The 20,349-nt window shown below is 43.1% G+C and overlaps 1 protein-coding gene across 1 annotated transcript in view; it reads right to left on the reverse strand.

Moving 5' to 3' along the window:
* METTL24 (methyltransferase like 24) overlaps positions 1-13,491 on the reverse strand; it is an 81,282-nt gene extending 67,791 nt beyond the window's left edge. Inside the window, exon 1 of the mRNA XM_054722560.1 lies at positions 13,128-13,491. Coding sequence (XP_054578535.1) covers positions 13,128-13,433 — 306 coding nt within the window. The 5' untranslated portion in view covers positions 13,434-13,491. The remainder of the gene's footprint in view (positions 1-13,127) is intronic.
* Between the last annotated feature and the right edge of the window lie 6,858 nt (positions 13,492-20,349).

Genomic DNA, 20,349 nt, shown 5'->3' on the forward strand with positions numbered 1-20,349 from the left:
ATAAAATATATTTAAAAAAAAAAAAAAAGAAAAGGTGGGTAACAGACAGAAGAAAGTAAACACCAAGATTTAAACCACTTTAATCTCCTACATGGAAATGGCCTCCTAACAAAGAACCTGAAGACTCAATGATGACATTCCCACGAAGGGTAAGAGAGTATCCAAACATTTTCTCAGTGTCCCTGTAGGAAATCTAGGACCATTCTTCTCAGGCTGCAGATGGGAAAACTCTAGCACAAGCATCTCATGGATTTGATTGGGTTCACTGCAGGTCAGTGGTCAGTGGTCACCCTCGCCTCAAACAGTCCCAGTTGCATGGCCCTGAGGCCATTTCCACAGCAGGGGTTGGAAAATATTTTCGGGAAGAGCCAGATAGTAAGTATGTTAGACTTTGTGAGCCAAGAAGCAAAATCAAGGATATTAAATAGACATTTATAAACCAGAGAGAGGACAAGTTTCCACATTTTTATTGATGAAATTCAAAATAATTGCACACATTTTTTTTGTGATTCAGATCTAATGAGGGAAATGGAAATATTTTTTTCTGGGGAGTATTTTGCTTCATTGGGGTTCAAAGTTAGTGTTTCCTAACATCAAATCAATTGCAGATGGTTCATCCATAGAATCCATTCTTAGCTCATGAGCTGTATAAAAATAGGTACAGGCCAGATATGGCTCCAGATCTCTGGTATAGTCACCACTGTCTGAAGCAAAGTCAACGTTGGGTGTTGTGTTCCAAGAATCTGTAGTGTAATCATACCCTCATTCAGAAATTAGAGACCCGAAGGGGACTCTGGAATAGTTCTCAAAAGACTCAGATGTTCCTCATGGAACACATGGGTCTAGTACCCCACTGATTGAAATAACCATTCTTTCAGCCAGTACTTACTGAGCACCTACTGTGTGTTGGTACTGTCACAGGCACTGGGGATATAATGGGGAGCAGGACAGATGAGCTCCCTATCTTCAAAGGGGACAAGACTGCAAATAAGAATTTAAAAAAATATAAAATGTAAGAGTGGGAATGCCATAAGAGAAAATACTAGGAGAGTGACTGGGTAAGGAGCTACTTTGGATAAAATAATTTAGTAAGAGTTCCTTTTTCTCAACATTCTTATTAATCCTTGTTTTAGCAGACATTTTGCATTTTTTCCAATATTATGGGTGTGTGTGTGTGTGTGTGAGAGAGAGAGAGAGAGAGAGAGAGAGAGAGAGAGAGAGAGAGAGAGAGAAATATAATCCCATTGTGTTTTTATTTGCTTCCCCTGCTTATTGGCAGGGTGTATCATCTCTCTGTGAGTTCATACTCTCTCTTTTCCATAGATGGATAGAAAAATAAGTCTTCCAGGTTTCCTCTTCTATTAGTTCCTGGTTAATTCCCTGCTTGTTTTTCTTTTCAGTTGTCTTTTTCTTACTGTTTTGTTGGTGTTCTTTTAAAATGTAGGATATTAATCCTAAATTATTGGTGATATGTACTGCAACTATTCTCTCCCAGCCTATGGCTTGTCTTTTAACTTTGTGGTGTCTTTTGTTTACAAGAAGATTTTAGCTGGTAAATATCTGGTAAATAGTCTACTTTGTGTGAGATTTGGTTATTAGCTGCCTCTCTTGGTGGGCAATTTGAAAAAGTCATAGATTTTGAGTTTGAACCTTCAGTCCATGCTATCTTTCTTGCCCAAGTGTATTAATGTCCCAGGGCCTTGGCTTCCCCGACTACAAAATGAAGACACTTCCTACCTTGCAGATTTGTTGTGAGGATTAAATAAAAGAATATATGCAACTCCCCTAGCACAGTGGCCCCTTCCTATCCCACTCTTAACTTGTACACTTCTTGAAGGCCTTATATTCACCATAATACCATGTGCAGGGTCAGTACTTAGATCTTGTTTATTGTGTTGGATAAATTGAGTTTGTCTTTAATGCATATAAAGTTCCAAGTATAATTATATGCACTTAATTGACTAAAATGTGGACGACAGGGCCAGAATAACAGTTTAGCAAGATTACTCCACTGGGCTCCCTTGATCTAATGAAGTAGCAGAGTTATAGTTAGTGGTACAGTTATTGAGATTTGTAAACATTCTTTTGAGTGAAAGTTGTATTATGAAAGTGAAGAAACACATTTATATAGCCAACCCTGACACAGACAAAAATTATTTAACAACATGTTGTAACAGAAATTTGTAATTAGTTTTGAGGGGGAAGAAATCACAAACCAATATGAAAGGTAAGCCTCAACCATTTTATAATAAATTACTTACATGGGGAATAAATTTACAATAAAAATGCTAACAAAATTTTACTAGTTACTGCTGGCTTTTATTTAAGATTTTAAAAATATATCTTCTAGCTCCTCTGATTGCTGAGCATAGTACATATGCTTTAAATTTCAAGAATAATAAGAGAAATACTAAATATTCCAATGAATATTGGGCTTTATACCTCACAGATAAACATACCTGTATCTTTTTTTAGCCAGTTTCTGTCTTTTTATTATTATTATTATTATTATTATTATCATTATTATTATTATTAGAGAGAGGAAGGGAAAGAAAGAGAAACAACGGGAAACATCCATCAGCTGCCTTCTGTTTGTGCCCCCACCAGGGATCAAACCCACAATCCAGGCATGTGCCCTGACCAGGAATTGAACCTGCAACCTTTCGGTGCACAGGATGACCCTCAACCAACTGAGCCACTGTGGCCAGGCTATACCTGTATCTTTTTTATGCTTAGGAGCCCACATCCCTCCAGCAACAAAGGGTTGAACAGAGAGAATCTTCACTTACTGAGCTATCCCACAGGCCAGGTGCTTTCACCTACATACTGCTGTTTAATCTTCACAACAGCGCTGTGAGTTACACACTTCATACTACTTTTTTACAGAGGAAGAAACTGAAATTCAGATAGGGCGTGCCACTTGTCCACATCCAGTAACTGGGCGAACAGAATTTTAACTCCTCGAGTGTGAAAATATGACACCATCTTACTCAAAACAGACGAAAATTACGTACTGTCATACCAGGCACAACAGCAAACAAGAATATTGCCTCTGATTTGTCGCCAGATTCTGAATACACATTTGAAAGCCTTTCAACTTGCTCCAACTAACCATGAATAAGTGATCACCAGGAAGATGGACTTACACATGGAGCTTGATTCATCTCACCAGAGGCCTTCGGCTTGTTTACACTCATGACTTTATTTACTCAAATAATTTGCTTTTTTTTTTTTTTTTTCTGGGGGAGAGAAAAAAGGCCTGCAGACCATCATCCCATCACCGCTCTGTGCAAAAAATCCAACATAAATAATGTCAACAAGAATCATTGTATTTAACAAACTCCAGGACACATCACAGCACTGTTTGTAAGATGTAACTAGAGTCTTGTTTTATTTCACTGTTCTGCTGAATTCAGCTGTTTGCTTCAGTTCAGATCTAGGCCCCTGGAAGAGCTTCCAATGCTTTATTTAATACTGCCGAATGTGCCTATTTCGCGAGGCATTCAAGACGGCTAGCCTGAAACATCACCGAGATGATGTCCATTTAGGTATGGATGATCCAAGGGTACTGGGGTGGCTGTAAGCTCTGCTCAAAGAATGTTTCCAGCTCTCTGACTCCTGTCCTCTTGCACTGGGTGGGACCCAGCAACCAGCTACGGCCTCTGGATTGTGAGCAGGAGTGCTGTGTGGCTTCCAGCCAGGCATTTCCTAAAGCCATTGGAGACCCCCAGCGCACTCCCCCCTCTGTGGAGGTGACAGGCAATATTCCAGCTGGTGGCTGTACTGCCAGTCTGGGGTCCAGAGAGAGGACGATGACAGCACAGAGCAGCAGCACCCCACCCCTGCCAACCAGCAATGGATACGTAACATGAGCAAGAACTACATCTTTGTTAGGATGAGCCCTGAGATTTGACGGTTGTTTGTGATCGGAGCATAAACTGCCCCCCACCCCCCCTCCCCGGCCCTATACCCGACCCAAATGGCACCATGAAAAAGGGTTTCTAGTGATAAATTAGCAGATTTGGGAAATTTAGTATCTGATGCTAAATGTTATTATCTTGTCAAGGAAAGGTCCCTCAGCCCATAGGTCACTTGGAGCCAAATCATCATGTCCCAAAATCTGAATTAAACAGGCCAAGCAAAACTGAAGAGAGAAAGTTACAGCTGTAACCTTCGGAACTGTCAGTTCTAATTTACTGATCTGTCAAAGTTCTTAGTTGTAGACAATAGAAACCACTCTGGCTAGTTAAATAGAAAATAAATTGATTGAAGATTTATTCACTTACAGAATCTTAAGGGCAGAAATACCACTCTACGTGCCGGTGTAGACTGCACCGCCCCACCGCTGGGCACACACGCAGGGCTGGGTGCTTCTGCTAGAGTCTCGGCCACCATGCCACTCCGTGGTCCTCGTGCCACTCAAATTTCTAAGGTACAATCCAAGCTCTCATGTAGGTGTTCCCGAATGGTGAGGCCTCAAGTGCCCTAGGCGCAAGGAAAAGTTGGAAAAAGTATTCTTTGGCTTTTTTCTTAGGAAGGTGGAGAATTCCTCAACACAAGAAGGAAAGTCAAGGGTGTGACAAAAAAGAACGATAAATAGCCACTTCCTCTGTGGTAATGGGTACTATGGACAACGAAGGTCTTCAATGCTCATGTCAGTCCATAAGTTCCAAGAGCCTTCCTGGTTTCCACAGCTCTTCCTTCAGTTCTACCCCAGGACCCTTCCCACGAATCCCTATTTTTACTATTTTTCTAGTTTCAGTTGGGTTCTGTCACTTGCAACCCAGAGTCCAGATACAGAAGTAACCAGACTTAAAGAATCCAAAACTAGCAAGTTGCAAACAGGGCTCTAAATATTCAGATGTTCTGGAGAAGTTTTCAGCTCTTTGTGTGTGTGAAGCACCTTCCGGCATTTACCTCAAAAAAGGCAAGACTCTAACTTTGGTTTGAGAACTCTAATTGGAGTCATGGGCTGCATACTGATTATATTTACTTTCTCTATTTAAAGTCCTCATAAATAACTTTTCCTAAGCAAACAAACAAAAAAAAACAACAAAACATTGCACCTACATAGTTCTTGTGTGCATATACACTGAGTGGCCAGATTATTATGATCTCTGAACGCATAATAATCTGGCCACTCAGTGTATATCCTATATAATAAAAGGCTAATATGCAAATTGTCCCCTCGACCAGGAGTTTGACCAGCAGGCAGGCCGGCCCACTGCCCATGTCCCCTCCCCCTGGCCAGGCTGGCTGGACCCCACCATGCACGAATTCATGCACTAGGCCTCCAATACACACACACACACACACACACACACACTGAGTGGCCAGATTATTATGCATTCAGAGATCTTAATAATCTGTATTATGATCAGTGTATACCCACCTCAATAAAAATATCAGAAATATAGACAAGCTGCCAACTTACTGCCAAATGCTACCTGGAAATAAGGTTATCTATAAGAATACATCTAGACAGAGAAACAGAGAAATAGTTAACCAATAAAAAAATACACATACACACAGAATCATAAATGCTAGGCTTGGGTATTATTAAAAACAAACCAAGACAAAACAAAAAAACTACACTCTATTTCTAGGTGCTCACGCTCAAGATCCCTCAACTGGACTAGTTAAAATAATGGAATAAAATATGGGAAAAACAAAATTCTATGGGCAAAAACTGTGCAATAATTATACTGAATAATTAAGGAATGTCAAGGACTTGACTTCATGGGGTAACTTACAGAAGGTTTCCCCTTTCCCTAAAATGGCTTTGAGGACAGAGAGGCAGGTCTTAGGCTATTTATGGCTTGTGGCTTGAGCTGGTTGATCCAGGGTGTACTAAGAGACTGAGCGGGGAGTCGAGTGAGGGAGGTGAGTCTTGTTATGGTAGCACTTTAGGGAGATGGTTAAAGAAAGCTGGAATTTCCAGAGCAGCCCTATTCCTTCTCTCCTTCACATGCCGGTCAGTTAACTCTTCTTCCAATTCAGTGAGGTTTTCCCAATAAATTTATTCAATTCTGGGTTTTTTCTTAAGCTAGGCCAGGGTCCATCCATTTTTCTGGTTTACAACCAAAAGAAGATTACATTAAACATACTTCCCTACAATCTTACTCACCCCAGCATCTAACTCAAGTCTTGGATAACTCATCTTTCTTTACTAGGAATGACTTAAAAGGACCTTCAGCTTTTGCAAATCTATGTGCCATGCTGCCACTGGGTTTAGCAGCCTTAACCTCACTGGGAAAACATCTGGCTAACTGTTGATTTTGACATCTGGTTCAGGGGTTGCAACTTCAAATGCCTTCAGAGGTCAGACAGTCAATGTAGATGGAAAAAGAGCTGAGCTGGACTCCACTAGACACTATATGCCCCACCTAAAGATGTGTATGTTCAAATACTTAAAATACTGTGTGGCTCCAACAAAATTCTTTATGGTCAAATTTACCTCCTGAGCCATCAACTAACAACCCATCTTGCTTTTAGTTTAAATTACAGATGGTCTTGTAGACTCATAAAACTCAATTTTGTTTCTATCATTTGAGCAGAATAAAAATGCTTCTTAGACAACAAGTTTTCTCCTCCTCTATTAGCAGAAAACTCCTTTGATTATTAATGGAAGCAATGTGAGGTGTCTAGAGAACTCCAGGGATGCTTTTAAAAGAAGCTGAGAAAATTGATATAAATGGCTTTTCACAAAGATGGCACTGAAAGCAAAGAAAGAGGCCACTGCCCCTCCAAAGCCAAAGCAAAGGCTTTGAGGGCAAAGAAAGCAGTGCTGAGAGGCGTCCACAACCACATGAAAAAGAAGACCCACACGTCACCCACCTTCTGATGTCACCCCAAGACATTGGAGCTCTGAAGGTAGCCCACATATCCTCGGAAGAGCACCCCCAGGAGAAAATAAGCTCTAACACTATGCTATCATCAAATTCCCCGACTACCGAATCGGCCATGAAAAAGTAGAAGGCAACAATACACGTGTGCTCACTGTGAATGTTAAGACCAATAAGCACCACCTCAAACTGGCTGTGAAGAAGTTCTATGACATTGACATGGCCAAGGTCAACACCTTGATCAAGTCGCATAGAGAAAAGAAGACACAAGTTGGACTAGCTCCTGATTATGTTTTGGATGCTCCCAACAAAATTGTGATCATCTAAACTGAGTCCAGCCGGCTACTTCTAAATATTAAAAAAAAAATTTTTTTTTCACTATAAAAAATAAAATTCATATAAATAGAACCATTTTTAAATGGAATCGAAGCCGCCATCCCAGAGGAAAGGTTTTGCATGTCTTGTTCCTTGAAACTTTGGAATGTTTGACATAGGCAAAATAACCTTTGGACTGGGTCAAGCCAACATTGTTTTACAAACGACTGTTTATAAAGCTAACCGGAAAGCAGACCTCCTCTCACAAGGACTGATAATTGTGAACATTCTTTAGAATCAGTAACCAGCCATGTATAGCTAAAGAGTAACTTTGCTTGTTAACACCAATAGAAATTTCTTTATTCTATTCATGTAATTATTTCCCTTCCTTTTCTCATTTAAAAAAAAAAAAAAAAAAACCTTGCCTTCACCCCATCACCGGAACACTATTTGAGTTTCTGCCTGAATCTGTTTCCCAAATAGCTACTCTAAGATCTCAAATAAACACTAGTTGCCTTTCATTTTGGACTTTATTTTTTAGGTTAACTAAGTTTATCAATGCTGGTAGATTCCAGCCTTAGTGTGTCTTGGGGTAAATGAAGCAGGCTCCGGTTACTTTCTATGAATTACAGAATAAAGAGCCAAACTACTTATAAGCACCAAGACTCCAAAGGTATCCCAGCACAGATGGAAAACTCAAATGCCTCCCACCCTTGACAGTCTCCAGTTTCACTACCTAGTTCTGATTCTCTTCACAGACTAAGAAAGAAATCCAACTCAAGAAAGCCGATAAGGCTTCCCATTCCTTGGAGAAAATGGACTGGACAAACTGCTCTCAAAACCCGAAAAGCTCCACCACCAATTGTTGAAAAACAATGGAGCCTCCTTCAGCTGTTCTTTTGCCCACAGACTGCTCTCTGAGGAACTGTGGGATTTGGGAGGAGTGCAGAGGCCTATTCCCCATCTAAGGCACGTCAAAGTTTTATTCAAAACCTGTCTTTCTCTCTGTGAAACTAAGCAACTGCTATTTCACACCCACCTATTGCTGGAGAGCATTCAATTACCCTCAATGACTTTGCTTAAAATGAAAAGGCTTTGCCTCCTGAGGACAGTGTGAGAGGATTGATTAATGTTGTTCGTGAAGGACAGAGGTGTAAGTACACAGAAAAATCCTAAGTACTGGAAACTACCGCTGGGCCATATTTGACAAGCAATTCAAACCTACCTTCAAGGTTTTTTTGTAAAGAATAAGGACTTTTAAGGCAATTGGATACATCAAGGGGCATAGATGCCATTTTTTCCTCTTCCTCTCCGATGATAATCGCAGAATTAGAACACTAAGAGGAAGAGAGAAGTGATGAAGAGCGGCCAAATTTTGCCATATGGTTTTTCAGGAGAAGAGGAAACATTTTTTTTTTCTCTTTCTGACACGTTGTTCCAAAGGATCTGTGACTAACAAACCACGCCAGCACATCGCTGGGTTCTGTGGCTCTGTGACTCAGAAGTCACTTTTCTATCCAACATATTAAATGTCAAGGAAAATACCTGCGATAAGAGAGAAGAGCTTCCTTCAGGAAGCCTGGCTCCTGTGTCAGTGCCTCTCCTGCACAAACGAGCTATAGGTTTTGCTGCTGTCCTTTAGGTGGATGGCCAACTGCCCAAGACTTCATAAAGAAGCATAAATCATGGAGAAACGTATCTTAGTCCTCTATAAAGGCCCCCAAAAGTACTTTACCCATGTAATCATAGTCGATGTCTGTTTAAGGGGGAAAAGATCAGAAAGAGACACAGACAGAAAACAGAGGGAAGGGAAAGAAAGAAAAAGAATTACAGTGATACTTTGGTGCATGTATAGTATGCAGAATTAGGAGACCGAACGCCCTGGTGGAATGCTTAAAGCCTCTGTACTATACAAAAATGTATGGGTTCCAGGCTAGTCCTAACCCATAAGGGCAGCATTTATCCATCATTATCATGAGCCCTCAGCTCACACTGCTCTAAGATCAGAACCCCTGATGTGAAAGGGGATTTAATATGGAGAGCTAGTTCCTGCACGGCTTGCTGAAAGAAGGGATGAAGTGAGGACTTCATCTTTTTTATAACGATTATTTTCTTTAAGAGAAGCATAAGCCATGATCGAGGTGGCAATATAATCACTGGGTTTTTGTTCCTCTAACAAAGAAAGCATGTTGACAAGAAACACTCGGCAAACCAATTATTTCCTGCAGGTTTTCATCCATCCAGAAAGCCACCCTCAAAATAGATGGAACTTTTTCTCCTTCACCAACCAATCTGGTAGGTGCCTATGGCAAGTACCCAAGAACCTAAATAACACTGTTTGTTCTCAACAAACAAAAATTATGTAAAATAAGATCCAAGGAGTTCAACACATAACTTCCAAACTTTAACTTTATAAATTATTTAACGGTGCATTCAGCTTCTATTTCAGCACATCTTGATGGCAGGCTAAGGCGGAACAGGATTTGTCCCCCAGGAAGATAAGGGATATTGAGCTCTGTTCCCAGAAGTGGGAGAACAGATCAGATAACTGGTCTTTCCAGTTTTGAGGAACATTTTGATCCAACTTTTTTAAAAAATGGAAAAATTAAACAAATTCAAGACTCCCACTATCTAGGAATTTGGGAAAGTTAGAATGAAAATAAGTAAATAAATAACTAAATAGCCAGGGAGAAGGAAATCCAGGGAGAATTTTTCCTTAGGAGGCTAAAAAGATACTATTTTAAAAATAGGAATAAACTCACTCCTTTCTTATATTTCTTAAACCAAAAACATTTAGAGTCATGCGTAATAGATTAAAGTAGATTCTTCTGTGTGTTACACAAGAGTGTAAGCATTTTCCAGGAGTAAGCATTTACTAGGCATCACTTTAGGAAGCGCAATCCTTTCCATCAAGAACAACTCTGGAAACAAAACATTCACTCTGAAACGGATTACCAGGCCACAACATGTGCAGAGCAACTCACACATTGGGAGTGCGTTTCTGTTGTCATCTCCAATTGGGGGAAGTTCAGCGTGGAAGAAGGATTGATAATGGGAAGGTTTCCAAGCAACATCCTTGAGCTGAGTGTTCAAGGATAGAAAGAAAACAGGTTATAACAACATATCACATTTGGGGAATGGCTGGGGCTGAAGACTTGGAACAGATTAGTGAAAATTAAAGCTACCATCATTGAGTGTTTACAACACACCAAACTCTCTACCAGGGGTGAGGAACAGCTGGCCCGCAGGCCATATAACGCCCACAAAATCATTTTGGCTGGCCCTGCCAAGGCATTAGGGGTGAGTTAATTAAATGTTTGATCCAACATAGCAGGCTAATTTTCAAGTTGATATTTTTGTATGGCCCAAAAATGGTATTATAAATATCCAAATGTATTATGCTAAGCGAAATAAGCCAGTCAGAGAAAGATAAGTATCACGTGGTCTCACTCATAGGTGGAATCTAATGAACAAAATAAACTAATGCACAAAATAGATCTAGAGACATAGAACCATGGAGCAGACTGGTGAATATTAGAGGGGAGGGCAGGGTGGGGGAGGAGAGATTAACCAGGGAATTTGCATATATGCATAGCCCACAGACACAGACAATAGTGTGGTGAAGGCTTGGAAGAGGGGGTTGAGGGGAGGAGGGGGGTCAATGGGGAAAACAAATAAAGGGGACATCTGTAATACTTTCAACAATAAAGATAAATTAAATACATAAATAAATATCCAAATGGCCCTTGGCAGAAAAAAAGGTCCCCACCCCTGCTCTATACAAATATTCCCTTTTGTTTTTTCTAACTTAATTTTAATAAAACTGAGCCCCAGGGCTCAGACTCAAATCTCTCATCTTTGTTAACCACCCTCACTCCCTAGTTCAGTGATGGGCAACCTTTTGAGGTTGGTGTGTCAAACTTTGCCAAAAAACTGAGCATAACTCGAGTAGTGTGTCACTTTGAGGAAAAAACATTATTTCGCAAATGTTTCATCCTCGGCATGCAGCCGCCTCAGCGGCCGCGTGTCATCAGAAATGGCTACGCGTGTCAGTGCTGACACGCGTGTCATAGGTTCGCCATCACTGCCCTAGTTGATCTCTACAGTCTCATGGCTTTAGTGACACTGTGCACTGATGACCCCCCACATTTCTATCTTCAACCTGGACATGTCCTCCAACTACAGACGTGTATGTCCAACTGCCTGTGTGACATTTCCGCCTGGATGTCTAAAGGCTATCTCAAACTCAACATGTTTAAAACCAAATTCCTGACTTCCATCCGTTCCTTCCAAAACAAAAAACTGAACGACGGCGGCAACAGCAAACCACTCCTCCCTCACCTACCTTCAGAACATACCCAGAACCGACCACTTCTCACACCTGCACTTCTACCACATCTCTGCGCCACCACCATCGCCAGCCTGGATCACTGCAGCCTCCTAAAGGTGGTGGCTATGAACTTCCTCTCCAGTGAGCCTCTGAGTCTGTGCATTCCAAACTTTCCCACCTGTAGGACAGGCTCCGGTTATAGACACTTTGCAGTAGAGACTAAGAGCGATTCTTGGACAGGTGACAACAGGAACAACGGAGGCTAAGAGCGGCTGTGACATGAAGAGTGCAGAGTGGGGTAGACGGTATCAGGGATGGGACATCTGAGACTATCCAGAGAGACGAAAGAGCCTGAGCTCGTAAGAAATATCAAGTCCTAGGTCAAAGGTTCCCTCTCAGTTAGCCTTTCTTGACTCCACAGGTAGAGGTCAAGACCGCAATGATAGCAATGGTCACATTACCGGAGGCCTGTGCTGAGCGTCTCCCCAACTAGACTTTGAACCCATTTTGTACCCCCAGCACCTGCTGCAACATCTGGGACCTGGTAAGCCCTTGGCAAAGTGTGTTGGATGCATAACATGGTACCAGGGAACTTGCATTAGGAACATGGAGAAGAAGTGGCTGCATTCTTCTGGAAGTGAGGCTTTGGAGATAGAAAAGCGTATTTTGAGTTTATCCAGGAAGATAACAATGGTGGGGAGAGAGAGGGCAAGGCTTGAAGAGGAGGTGAAAGAAATAATAGCGGGGGAGGGGTGTGATATGAAGAAATAGGTGGGAACCAGGAAGCTGAGATCAAAGGAAGAGTTTTTCTCATTCCCCCGGAGGAGGGTGGTGAGGAAGGGGAAGCGGGATGCTTAAAGGAAAACAGAGAAAGCCAGGCTACAAAGAGGACTCGGTTGAGGTTGATGGGTCTAAGCAGCAGGCAAGCTCATACCTGCAGTTCTCGTGTCTTCTCACTCCCAAGTACCCAGTAAACTACTGAGCTCCAAAAGGAGGGTGGGAGGCCAGAGGCTTCCTATCTGAGGTTAAAACTGGGCTACCTGGTGAGGTGTGAGCCCAGAGGACAATGAGGTAGGAAGAGCAAGCCCACGTTACTGCTTCGGTCCTGCAGGTTCAGATGAACTCCGCATTAAGTGGTGCGGGAGCTCAACTTCTCGCCCCGCGCCAGCCACCCGCCGTCTGTGGTGTAATTCAAGGGCGATTCGCTGCAGAGTGCACCACCCTCCCCGCGAGGAAGGTGGTGGGAAAGCAATGCACAGCGCACACAGACCCAGTTCTGTCCAGGCCTCGCGGAGAAAACTGGGGAAAGTACAGAATATAGACAAAATCACAACTCCTTCCTTGTCAGTGCCCATCCCCTGCCCTCCCCTCACTCAAATGTGGGTGAGAAGCAGGACTCCGTCCGGGGACGCCAGCAAACAGAGGCTGAATATGCACGGGCTCCGCTCAGCCCCGCTTCGCTGCAGAGAACGACGCCCCAGTGGGGCCGCCTCAACGAGCGCAGCGTGAAGGCTTTTGGACGGTCCCAGGGGGCCGGCCGGCGAAGCCCGAGCGGAGGGCCCCGCAGCGCCGTCGAGAGGGGGGGGGGGGGGGTTGGGTCTAGGTTCGAGCCCAAGACTGCACGGTTTGCAACTGACCTTCCGGCGGGGACGCCCGCGCGGGGCGCAGCAGCCCGTCTCCAGCGTCCCGCTCCCGCCGCCCCCGCGCGGGGCCCGGCGCCCACTGCGCACGTAGGTCACCTGCCTCCTGCTGGCGCCGCGCGGGGGGCCGGGCGCGGGCGGCAGGTGCGGCGCGGGCGGCCGGGGCGGGGCGCTGCGGGCCGGGGGCGGGGGGCCGGCGCGCCGCAGCTCCGCGCAGAGCCGCAGGCCCAGCAGCAGCGCGGCGCCCAGCAGACAGCGGCTCAGCGGGCTGCAGCCCCTCCCGGGCGGCCTCTCCCGCGCCATGGCCCGGCCGACCTCGGGGCTGCGTTCGGCGGCCCTCGCGCGGCGCCCGCCCGCCCGCCCGCCGGCCGCAGGGATGTGGCCCCGCGGTCCCGAGCTGCCAACTGTGGGAACACCCCCGCCGGCCAGGGCGCGGGCTCGGACCCGCCTCCCTTCCTCGCGTCCAAGGAAGCCTCGGCGTAACCTTATCCGTCCCAGCCGAGCGCCACGGCCGCTGGAAGGGCGAGGCGCGGAGGGACCAGGCGGGGTCCCGGGGTGCAGGCGGCTCGGCTGGGCAAGACCCCGAGCCCAGCCTCCCCTCGGGGTCCCTGAGGAGGCTCACTCCGGCCCGGCCTCCGGAGCCTGGCGGAGCTGAGAGCTGGGGCCAGAAAAAGAGCATTCCTAACTGGAGGGATCCTGGGCCGCCACTTCATTTTCTAGCATTAGGATGGTTGCAGACACACAGCAGGAGGGGAGGGGAGCTGCCAGGTTTTGCTGTAAGGAGCAAGTTCTGATTGTCAAGCAGCTTGTGCCATGAAGCACAGTATAAAAACGCATCGCGCTTGAGCTCAGGTTTACCAATTCTCTCCCTCCAGAAAGAAGAGGGAGGAGGAGGAGGAGAGAACAGCACTCGCTCAGTGCAGAATAATCAAATTAGAGTTATTCCATTTCTAAATTCTGCCTGAAGCTAATCCGTGCTTTCTCTCCGTGTTATGAAATGTGTGGGGGTGAGGGAGGAGAGGGGGGAAAAAAAAACAACTAAGATAACTGACAGCAGGGAGAGAGAACAGAAGATACTGGCATGATGTAAATCAAATTAATTTAGCTCCACACGCACACCTCCCTGCTGTCCTGCACAGATACAGAGGGACAAATTTATCTTTCAGCAAAAGGCTCCCCAGCTGGCATGTTCACCACCACCTTGACCTTAATTAATCAGAGGAAAGGCTCACAGCCTGAAGGCCAGTGCTGGCTGTTCTATTTGCAAATATTGGTAAAATTCTTCCCCACGACCCTTTTGTGGTTTGGGTTTTAGGTTTAGGTTTGGATTTGGGTTTGTTTTCTTTCGCTGTGGCCACATTTTTTTCATACTTTACGCTTGCATTTTTCATGTTTGTATGTAGACTACCCCTGCTGACCTGTCCTCTCCCCTTAGGAGCCTACAGAAGGGGCAACAGAGACATGGAACCCCCTCTGCTACACCCCACTTGAATTTCCGGGATTTCCCATTGGGAGCCCTCCTCTCTAAAACCCCCTGGCTTAAGAAAGACTCAGTGTATTCTTTGTCACTGTACAAAGCACGTGGGCTCTTTCTTACACGTGACAGAACTCAACCCAATCTAGCTCATTCCCTGGGCACACCAGGTCCTCAGGTTCCCGGGTGTTTCATTACAGCTATTGCAGACGGCTCTGTTTTAAAGAATCCAAGCAAGTGCATTTTTCCTGATACAAACTCCAAGAGAGAACTTCACATAAACAACATGAGCCGAGATGTCAGATATGAACTGTGTGTTGGATCAAGATTCTGCCTTTGAAAAGCTGTGAGACTTTGGACAAAGTACTTAATCCTTCTGAGCCTCAGTTTTTTCATGGACAAATAGACCTATATATCTGGTATGGTTACAAAGATTGAATAAAATATTATATGTTTAGTCCACAGATGGTACTCAATAGCAATTATTTTTATTATTTATCATTAAAGAAAATCCTGGCCCTAGCCGGTTTGGCTCAGTGGATAGAGTGTTGGCCTGCGGCCTGAAGGGTCCCAGGTTCAATTCCGGCCAAGGGCACATGCCCAGGGTTGCAGGCTCGATCCCCAGTGGGGGCGTGCAGGAGGCAGCCGATCAATGATTCTCTCTCATCATTGATGTTTCTATCTCTCTCTCCCTCTCCCTTCCTCTCTGAAATAAAGAAATATATATTTTTTTTTTAAATCCTGGATGTCATCATGAAAACCAAAATGTAAGCATTGATCCCAAGGTAGGTAAATATAAGAAAGCATACAGAGATTTGTACTCCTGGAATTAGGAGTACCCAACAATGCAAGAAACAGCCACGAACGAAGCTTCAGGATCCCACAAGTGCACTCTATTAGTTGTAGAATTGTGAGATGCCATTTAAGACACGATTTATATTGTGCTTGATAAACCTAGATCGCCAATGTCTGATGTAGACTTTGATAGAAGTTTTATTTATGTGACTAACTAAAGATGTAATCTTTTGAAGATTATGATACCACTAATTTATGCCCTCTGCTCATCTGTTGAATTACTCTTCAGAGGGGAAAAAGGAGGAGTATCCTATATTATTAAAATGGGAATATTTAATAAGACTGGACTTGGGGGTGGAGAGGGCAGACACATAAAACAGTGTAGCTCTTGAAGAGAATTGGGGAAATGACCTCATATTTTCCCTTATCTCATGTCTCTGGTTCTCTAATAATGTTTCCATTATAAAATCTAAATAAAATGCAAAGTTGAAATGTCCCTTTTTTTTATCTTTTGCAACTGTTTTAAAGAATCCAAGAAAGTGCATGTGTTTATGTCTCCATGTGTTTATTACTAATTAAAATGAACTGTTTATATGTGTATAGCACCATTAACTTTCTAGGAAGAAATCTCCCATTTTTAACTTCCACACAATATTTCCCTGTGTCATGGATGATAATGAATAGTGAAATGGGTCAGTTGATAAGCTGGGGAGGCAAATCCATTCACTGTCGTGGCTGAAAAGCAATCTTTCATTCATGACCTTTGTTTTTCTCATAGAGTTGAACTTGTCTTGGTTGTTTCTGGATATGTTTCAAAAATGCAGATAACCATTAACCACTGAGTCTTAAATTGGTTCATTCAACGTGCATGCAGGTCAGTAAACCACAAAAACAGCTTTCATTAGATCACAAATTACATCCTCCTTGAGGTTTGAGCCAACAAAATGAGTAAAACAGAACATTTTTTACTGCTAATCTCCTAGACCTCGTACATTTCCAATTTGCACACATGCTGTAGTGCAGTGTTCTCAAACTGGGTTAATTTTGCCTCTCAGGAACATTTGGCCAATTTCTGAAGACATTTCTGGTTGTTACAACAGGAGATGGTGGGGGGAGGATGCTACTGACATCTAAGGGATAGAGAAGAGGGATGCTGCCAAGCATCCTCTAATGCAAGGGATAGTTTTCCACAAAGAACTATCCAGCCCAAAATGCCCATAGAGCTGAAGTTGAGAAACCCTGATGTCGCATAACATAGATGTTAATGTGGCAACTTTTAATTACAGACTGTCCAGAGAGAAAACAGGCTGACAGTCAAGGATCCTCACCTCACAATGTAGTTATTTCTGTTTCACAATGCGAAGTACCTAGCCTGAATTAAAGTAATCAAGTTTAGGAAGGAATAGAGCTAGAATTTCTGGCATCAATATCTTCCTCCACCCCACCTACCCCATCATCTTTTCTCCATGTAATACATGTTCATTGTGGAAAATATACACAAGCAAAAGACATCAATAGTCATTCAGATAGAATGATTCAGAGATAGCTACCCTCTCAGACTTTTGTCTATGCATATATATTGTTTACGAAATGAGATATACATATTTCTTTATAATTGTTAATAACAATGTTATTATATAATTTACATATTAAATAATATGATGTCTGGAATTTGCTTAAAAACAATCCAGTGGGGAGATGGGAGATAACTCAGGGTATAAATGAAACTAGAATAGCTGAGTTTATTATTATTACTGCATAAGTTTCAGGTGTACAATGTTATAATTTGACATCTGTATATTCTACATCATGCTCACCACCAAAAGTCTAGCTGCCATCCATTACCATGCAATTGACCCTCTTTACCCATTTTGCTCTCCCTACACCTTCTTCCCCTCTGGTAACCACCAATCCGTTGTCTGCCTCTGTGAGTTTGTTTTTGTTTTGTTTGTTCATGTGGGATTTTTTTTTAAATCATACGACATTTGTCTTTCTCTGTCTGATTTATTTTGCTTAGCATAATACTCTCAAAGTTCATCCATATGGTCACAAATGTCAAGATTTCATCTTTTTATAGCTAAGTAGAATTACATTGTGTATATGTACCATATCTTCTTTATCCATTCATCTGTTGATGGACACTTAGGTTGTTTCCATATCTTGGCTATTATAAATAATGCTGCAATGGACATAGAGGTGTATATATCTTTTTAAATTAGTGTTTTCATATTCTTTAGATAAATACCCAGAAGTGGAATTACTGGATCACATATTAGTTCTATTCTTAATTTTTTAATCTCCATACTGTTTTTCATATTGACTATACCAATTTACGCTCCCACCAACAGTATATGATGGTTCCCTTTTCTCTGCATCTTCTCAAATACTAGTTATTTCTTGTATTTTTAAAAATATATATTTTATTGATTTTTTACAGAGAGGAAGGGAGAGGGATAGAGAGCTGGAAACATCGATGAGAGAGAAACATCAACCAGCTGCCTCCTGCACACCCCTTACTGGGGATGTGCCCACAACCAATGTACGTGCCCTTGACCAGAACCGAACCTGGGACCTTTCAGTCCGCAGACCGATGCTCTATCCACTGAGCCAAACCAGTTTCGGCTACTTCTTGTATTTTTTATGACACCCATCTACCAGGTGTGAAATGATATCTCATGGTGGTTTTTATTTGCATTTCCCTAATAATTAATGATGTTGAACACCTTTTCATGTGCCTTCTATAACATATTTTTAACAGCTACATGTACCATGATTTAACCAATCTGCCACTGTTAATCAGTTAGATCATTTCCAAGTTTTAGTGTTATAAACAATGCTGTGATGGACATCTTTTTAGCTGCACCTGATAGATCAGATGTGGACTCTGTGAGAGAAAGAAAGAAGTCAAGGATGATACCAAGGTTTTTCCAGAGTATTGCAAGAATAAAGTTGCCATTAACTGAGAAGGAAAAGACTCAAGTAAGAATAATTCGGGGTGGAAAATTAAGAGTTTGATTTTGGTGGTCATATTAAGTTTGGGAAGCCATCCAAGCTTGGGAAGACATCCCAAGTGGAGATGTCAAGTAGGTAGTTGGATTGAAAAGACGGACTGGAATTTAGGAGACAGTGAAGGCTGGAAATATACATTTGAATCAACAGCATGAGTGAGGGAGGAGCAAAATATTTGAAGACTTAGCTCTGGGTCCACCAATATATAAAGTCAGGAAGATGAGGAGGATCCAACAAAGGGTACTTAGGCAGTAAAGTAAGAGAATCCGCTGTCCCGGAAACCAAGTAAGTGAAGTATTTCTTGAAGGAAGACACTGAGAGGTCTAATAAAGTGTGGGCTGGAAACTGCCCATGAGATTTGGTGACATGATGCCTTGTTTATTCTCTCTCCCAACTAGAATGTAAAATCCATGAGGTCAGGACTTTGTCTGCTTCGATTATTAACCCCAGTTCCTAGAATAGTATCTGGCATGTAGTATGTACTCAATAAATAACTGTTGAATTAAAAGCTGAAGAATGAATCAAATCCATGTGCATTCATAATTATTTCATTATGTTAAATTTTTAAAAGAGTAGAATCACTAAGTTAAAGCAAAATTGTAGGTCTTCCAATGTGAAGTGCTATTATCAATTTTTCAATCAATCAAAAAAAAAAAGGCTGTATTGATTCCATTTAAAGCTCATCAAATATTCCTTTGTTATAAATGGGAAACCTCACAGGATAGCTTGAGCCAGCCTCTGGCAGACAGATAAACTGAGCAGTTTCTTTTTAGTTCCCTCCTACTCCTATTACTACACTTGAACCCACACTTATACTCCCCTCAGGTGCCAATCCCAAGCCGAAGCCCAGACGGGATTTGTGTTCACTCTACTGTCAATTAGTTACCTCCTTCCCACCTCGAGGATGTAGCTAAATATTGAGATACTAGCTCCACATGATTTGAGGCCCCATCAGCAATATCCCTATTAAAGGAAGAACTCACCAAAATGAAAACTTTCATGGCCTAGAACAAAGTTTTATGAGAATGACAGACACGAGAACCGCTCCTTGCGGCTGGGAGCCCTGCCTAAAATCACACCACTGCCTGGTCCACAACCTAATAAAGCTGCCTCTGGGCCAGTCTTGTGGAAAATGCCTGGGGAATTGCTTCATGCCCTGGCCTGCTTGGGAAAGAGAGCTTGAGCCTTTCCTGCCTCCTTTGAATCCCTAACTCTGAGTTCTTCCATTCTTGGTGTTTATGTCTCCCCAGCATTTGTGGACTTGCTTTATCCTTCCTCTGCACAGACTGTTTCTCAAGCATAGCGAAGGGGTCTTGCTCACTTCCGGACCCCCTGCAATGCCTTACACGGACGGGCCTCAATCATGACTCTGCAATTGTTGACCAACAACAGGTATCAAACCCCACCCTGCTGAACAAGAATCATACCCAAATCTGTGATGGCTCACAAGTAAGATCTCCAACCTGGTACCTTTTTCCCCTCAAGGAACAGGGAATGCTTCGCGGGAGCCATTAGAAAAGAAGAACAAAGGGGAAAGATGTGAGTGTCAGGGGAGCAGCCATGGCGGCTGATAGCTCTTAGGTAAACCCTGGGCCCAAACAGGAAGTCCATAAAAGATGCCTATCACAGACACTTTCTCCAATTCTGAAAACACATCGGAGGCGTTGTTAGATAGGTTTATTTACAGACATTAACTCCCACGATGAGAAATTCCTGGGTTTTACGACACTAGAGCAGTTTAGGTTGAGAATGATCAAAACACTGCTCGGTTCATAGGACCTCCTCTGGCGCGCTGCCCCTCCCTCACCCTCGGCTCATCTTGTCATTATGACACATGCCAGAAAGGGTCTCCCAGCTACAGATCGCTTTGAAGTCAAAGACATTCCTGGTGGGAATTTTCCCAAAGTCAAGGGCTTAAAAACCCTTTTAAGGTCAGAAAAG

The sequence above is a fragment of the Eptesicus fuscus genome, chromosome 10 (genome assembly GCF_027574615.1).
Source record: "Eptesicus fuscus isolate TK198812 chromosome 10, DD_ASM_mEF_20220401, whole genome shotgun sequence".
Taxonomy (NCBI): Eukaryota; Metazoa; Chordata; class Mammalia; order Chiroptera; family Vespertilionidae; genus Eptesicus; species Eptesicus fuscus.